General features: G+C 39.9%; 1 protein-coding gene across 5 annotated transcripts in view; it reads right to left on the reverse strand.

Annotated features, from left to right (window-relative positions):
• Window positions 1–5,913, reverse strand: part of IGSF10 (immunoglobulin superfamily member 10) — a 54,074-nt gene extending 48,161 nt beyond the window's left edge. The window contains exons 1-4 of one of the 5 annotated variants that reach the window (XM_021069603.1): window positions 5,436–5,556; window positions 4,733–4,928; window positions 3,089–3,280; window positions 1,366–1,495 (exon numbers count right to left, since the gene is read on the reverse strand). In XM_021069603.1, coding sequence (XP_020925262.1) covers window positions 1,366–1,495; window positions 3,089–3,279 — 321 coding nt within the window. In that variant the 5' untranslated portion in view covers window position 3,280; window positions 4,733–4,928; window positions 5,436–5,556. Of the gene's footprint in view, window positions 1–1,365; window positions 1,496–3,088; window positions 3,281–4,732; window positions 4,982–5,435 lie in introns of all 5 variants that reach the window. The other 4 variants (XM_021069605.1, XM_021069604.1, XM_021069602.1 and 1 more) reach the window with 4 other exon arrangements.

Consider the following 6,119-nt stretch of genomic DNA (forward strand, 5'->3'; position numbering starts at 1 on the left):
ATAATGGATGATACAATATGTGGTCTCTTATGTCTGGCTTTTTCCAATTAGCCTAATATATTCAAGACCCATCCTTGTTGTAGGCTATGTTAAGTCTTTCATTCCTTCTGATCGCTGACTAGTCTTCCACTATGTGCATGTAATATATTTCATTTTTTGAGTTAATGGACATTTGGGGTGTTTTCTACGTTTTAGCTAATATGTGATTTTAATTGATTTTAAATTGAAATTAAAATTTTCAATATTTAAATAGTGTGTAGATATTCTCCAACTCCTTCTCTGGTTACCAGCTGAACATATTCTTTTCTCCCAAAAAGAAAAGAAATTCTGCAAAAAACAATTATTTCTTATAGTTTGCTGATTTGACTCAATCTGTCATCTCTGTTGTGAATTTTCTGGAATGTCAAGTTCCCTAAATAAGCAAAAAAATTTTAAATTGCCAATGTGGGACAGCTTTGTCCCAAATATTATCATGCTTGGTGTTTCCCAATATCTATTGAGAACCTGGTCAAGAAAACAAATATGTGTGCATTCCATGAAGGACATGTATTCTATCTAATCCTCTAAAGACATATATTCCAAATAAAGCCTGAATAAGTCAAATCAACAGACTCATACCAGCTAGACTGAAATCTATGGCTATAAATCCCTAACACTGATTCAAAAAGGCTCTTTGCACACTGACATTTTCACTTTTCTAAGGATAGAACTGTCTTAATTTGATGACACTGTATCTGTTTTATGAGGAGCTTTGGGAGATTTCTAATTTAAAATCAGATGTGGTTTTTACATTTCCTGAACATTAGTTCTATTTTTTAATTTATTAAAAATTAAGAGACATCATAAACGGAGTTAGCATCTCAAAAGCCTCAAATCATAGTCTTGCTGCTCCTAAGATTTCTTTGTTCTTGATCCTAAGAGTTCTTCTACCTTTTACTTTCTCACTAACTGGAGTGATAATTCTTACAATATTTGATCCATTCTTGGAAGTCCCCATAACTTAAAAAATTTTTTTGAACAAGCAAAACATAATTAAATAAAATGAAACTTTAAAGGTATATTGCTATATAGAAAGCTAACTTCTGTGAAAAGATAGCAATTATTTTTAGAAACTACATTCAATTCCCAAATGTAAACCTTTCAAGATTAAATGATAATGGTTTAGTAATCCCTGGGCATTTTTTTTTCTTTCTATGAGCCTGTGGATGAGAAATATCAGAATTTTCTTATTATTCTAATTTCCACTTACTGTTGCATTAAAGAAGAAATCAGCTCTTTGACATTTTCCCTTGATGTCCACTTCTACTTTACAGAATGTTGAATGTCTCACCTTGTTAACCTGCCCTGTCCCCACGTCAGTCTCACCTGCAAAGCCTGCAAATCTGAGAAGGTCTTAGCAGGGATTGTGTGAATGCCATTGCTGTGCAGCATTAGTAACTCCAACTTGTTCAGGCCAGAAAAATCTGATTCTGTCAACCGAACCAAACTGTTGTACCTGAAATAAAAACCTCATTCTAGGCATAAATTAAGTCTATCAACTAAAGTTCAAATGTCAAAGCAAAACCCAGTGTGCACATGCACGCACACACACACACCTGAATCCTACCTCCCCTTTTTACCCTGTGCTCTAAGGAGATAAACACCTGATGTATTGTCAAAATTCATAAGACGCCACGAATTCATCAGATGTCATGAAAAGTCAACTGCCCACCCATCCCTTGCAGGCTCAGTTACAAACACCCCACTCATATTCCTGGAACATCCCTTCTCATTTTCAAACCTTTGTGCACATGCTATTCCTTCAGGTTGGAAAGCCCTTGACTATAGCTTTCCCTGTGAACAATATCAAGCCCATTCCCTCTCTGTGACACAGCTCCCTCATTCTTCCAGGTGAAATTCATCATTATGAAGCAGTGGTTAAGAAAGCTGGGCACTGAAGCCAAATGTTTTGGATACGATTATGAACTCAGGTACCTGGGAGTGAGGCCAACCCCTGTGTAAAAACAGTAAACTCTCCCTTCTTCCATTTTCTCATCTATAAAATGCAAATAATGGAACCTACACCAAAGGAGTTATAAGGATTAGATGAATGAATACCTGAACAGAGCTCAGTTCAATGCCAGAACACTGTAAGAACACAATTAATGTTAGCTCTTACTATTAGTGATTGTTCCCGAGGCACTTTGTATGTGCTATTATAGTTCTTATTAAATTGTATATTCCTTTAACAATGGCTTGTAGAAGTAAATAATACATCTTGTTCACTGTTGTATCCTTGGTGCCCATTATTGAGTTTGGCATGTAGTTAAGTGCTCATTAGTATCTAATAAATGATGTTAAGTCCACCTGCATGTGCATTCAGACACATTTTTTCATGAAGCTTTAAAATATAGTTGCCATTTGGCAGATTTAATTCTTCATTTTTAATGCTTAAAAAAATTTTTTTTTAATGGTCGATTCCATGGCATATGGAAGTTCCCAGCCAAGGACTGAATCCAAGCTGCAGCTGCGGCAATACCGGATCCTTTAACCCACTACACTGAGCTGAGGATTGAACCTGCCCCTCCACAGGAATCCAAGCCACTGCCGCTGGATTCTGAACCCACTGTACCATAGCAGGAACTCTGTCATTTTTAACACATTTTAAATAAGTCAGTTTGTATGGAAAAAATCCAAGAGCCTTAAAAAAAAAAAATCCAGCTGACTTTTCACACCTATCTTTTATATATGAGGTGTTTCCTATTGTCCTTTTATCTCCCACTGATATATCATAACTCTGACTCTTATCCAGAGCTATATTATTTTCTAGCAAATAAATATAGCCAGAATGAAGCTTTTCCTATAAGTATAGGCCTTTCAACCTACCAAGAATGACTTCAGATTCTAGGAGAACTTTCTCTCAATAAAACTTTACCAGGAAAAATTTTCTTGTTGCCCCTAGCAAGTTTAAGGTCCTCGGGTACTCATTCCAGAAGAGGAATATTGTTAAATGAATTGTGGATAAACTCCCAAAGTCACAAACATCTTGGGGACAAGTCACCAGTGTAATCAATCCCTCCTTCAGAAAGAAGACAAGGTCCCCACATACCCTAAATTGATACGTTCCACATTGGGAGGGATGCCGTCTGGGATGGAGGTCAGGTACCGAAACGTGCAGTGTACCTCTGTAGGCAGGTAACAGGCACAGCGGCGAGGACAGGCCCTGGCCCCTGGGGCCACCACCAAGCAGATCACAGTAAAAGAGACCAGTAGGTGGACTCCCCTGCCTTTCACCTTCATCCTGAAAAAACATCACACCTCAGAGGTACAAATATGCTTTGAACACAGTAGACCACACACGGTAATCTGGGAGACTCTTCTGAAAGGTCATAAGGGGCCGATTTCATTCACAACTTTTATGGTAGAGCTTACTCTTTTACAAAGCCATAGTGTATGCTGGCTCCATAGGAATCTTTGAGATCAAGTAGGATATATATTGTGAAAATTCCTTTACAGCTTTTCACTTCTTAATGAACTATAATGAAGATATCATGACAATTGAAATACATAATTCTTAATTTCCTGTTCATGTATTAGTTCTTTTAGACTAATCTTTTAAAAAACTGATTATAAAGCTAATACATGTGCAACACAGAAAATTTGGAAGCTGTAAATAAGTAGAACAAAGAAACAAAATTACTCCCACCACCCAGATACAATCAATAACATTTTGCTATATTCCTTCCAGCCTTTTACATTTTGGGTGTATATGTTTCTGTGTATATATGTGCATGATCAAATGAAATTTCATAGCACATTTTATCATCAAACATATGTTTGCTTTTTCATTTTATTAAACCTTCTTCAAAAACCTTTTTAAGAGCTGTAATAATCCACTAAAAGGATGAGTAAATCTTTTTCTAACATGTCCTCAAGTCCTTGCCAGAGGAGACACGTTGTACACTTCACTGCCAAATGATGACCCTAAGTAATAGTTACTGACTGGCTTGAGGGCTTGAGACTTGTGCTGGCGCTGCAGTGGGCCATGCTGACCCCTCACAGATGCTGTCTGCTTTTGGTCTGCTTAGAACATCCCTCTTTGTCTTTCCTTGGTCCCTTCCCTCCTCCTCACGTCTGCATGGGGGTGGAGGAACACCCCAGGGAGGGAATATGCTCAGTTTATTGGGGAAAAAACCAGTATCTGTTACCCATATGTGGGGCAAACCTAGAAATCCAAACCTAACTTTTGCCTGAACTTCGGAACATATGAAGATTGTAATAAAATCCTTATTATGCTTTTCTAAGACAAATGACCTTCATAATTTAGAAATCCCAACATTCCTTGGAATAGAAGGTTTTATTCTGTCGGCAATCATCCTTTAGCTATAAACTATACTTAACATGAATACTGAATTGTTTGTATCTTCATATACAAGCAAGGTAGAAAGATAATGGAATTATTAGAATTTAGCCCCAATTAAAATTTAACATAGGATTAATCACATGTCCACTTTTGTCACTGTAACCATCTTATTACAAAAATTTTAAATATATGTTGTGTGACTGGAGACAATATTTTCACCTTATTAGGTGAGCAAAGAAAGGGATGGTGGGATGAAGCTAATTCTCTCGTTCAGCTAGAAAAGTGGACTTGAGAGTTATTTAAAAGAGAAAAGTCTAAAAGAACATGTGGATAGTAAAGTCCCACACTTAAACCTGAAAATGCATGTAATGAAATCAAAATTGACAATACCTGAGCTCTTCTTTCCTAGTCCTGAATCCTCTCCTGACATAGGCAGAGACTGAAAATCTTCCCAGGAAATGGAAAATTGTATCCAAACCTGAGTGAGGAAAAGTTCTCTGCTTCCAAATTGAGCAAATATCTTGGTCTTTTTGGCTTGCAGCTGCTGAGTAACACTCTAGAGAGAGACCTGGAGGCACTTCCTCAGCTGCAGCGAAGATAACCCGAGCTCACATTAATCACAGTGTTCCTTCATAATTACTATTGTTACAGAAATAAGAAAAGCGAAGGCTTTAAAATGCCCTTTCTTCTTCAACAAGGTCCTTTAATTCCCCTTAAGGCTATCATATAAATCTATTAGCATCAGTCCATTTTTGTCCCCAAGTGCTAGGCGTTTCTCCTCACTTAGGCAAATCTGTCCTAAGTGCCCACAATAAGGGTCTCCAGCCACTGATGCATCTTTGTTCAGAGGGTGTTTTTGGCCCAGCACCAGTCACAAAGAAGTGACTTTCTCCTTTTTGCTTCAATCTTCCTGTCTCTTCGGTTCGCGCCCACCCCCACGGGACCCTCTCTTCTCCCACGGTGGGTGGTGGGTGCCCTGCCCTGGCTGGGGCTGCAAGACCAGTCGCGGTCTCGTATTAAGCCCCTCACCCACCCGCCCGAGCATCCCTACGTCCTATCTCCTTCCTGGGAAAGGACTGACTGAGCCGCTCACCTCTGCCTAGGTGACCAATGAGGTCCTGCGGCCGGCGGTGTCCGGAGTTCAGCTGCCCCGGGCGCTGGGACCATCCAGAGCTGAGGGAAGGAAGGCGAGGCGAGGCTGGGCGGGGCGACGCGTCAGGGTACTCGCCAGAGACTCCACCGCACACGGTTAATAAACCACCACCAGGCTCCTCTTTTTGAGAACGCGCGGGTGACTGCTTGCCTTCTGTCTCGTTTCCTCCTCGTTTCTAATTCCCAGGATTTCTCAGGCTCGTCCTGGCTGGTGGGCAGGGCGATTTCAGCCACAAGACCTTCTCGCACGTTTACCTCCTTCACCTGTTGACAAGTGGGCCTTTTGGTTTAAGGGTTTGCATTAATTACCACGCTCGGTTCTGAGGCTCCCCAAAGTTATTTGAAGGCTATGATACCTTTGACCCCCGCGGTTTGAATTTTCTCTTTGGCACAACTGGAGAAACGTCTCTTGTGAAAGGGATCACCAGAGCACTGGATTTAAATACTTTTTCTTTCTTTTTTTTTGTTTGTGTTGCGTCCCCCACGCCCACCCCATGTCCACCCCCGCCATCCGTGAAGTTAGCCTCCAGAATCGCCCCTAGCAACTCAGACCTAGTTTAATGGCGCCTGAAATTGTAGGCAGGGCTCTCAATATTTTGGCTTATAAACATTTAATGTAACTAAA

The sequence above is a fragment of the Sus scrofa genome, chromosome 13 (assembly GCF_000003025.6).
Source record: "Sus scrofa isolate TJ Tabasco breed Duroc chromosome 13, Sscrofa11.1, whole genome shotgun sequence".
Lineage (NCBI taxonomy): Eukaryota > Metazoa > Chordata > Mammalia > Artiodactyla > Suidae > Sus > Sus scrofa.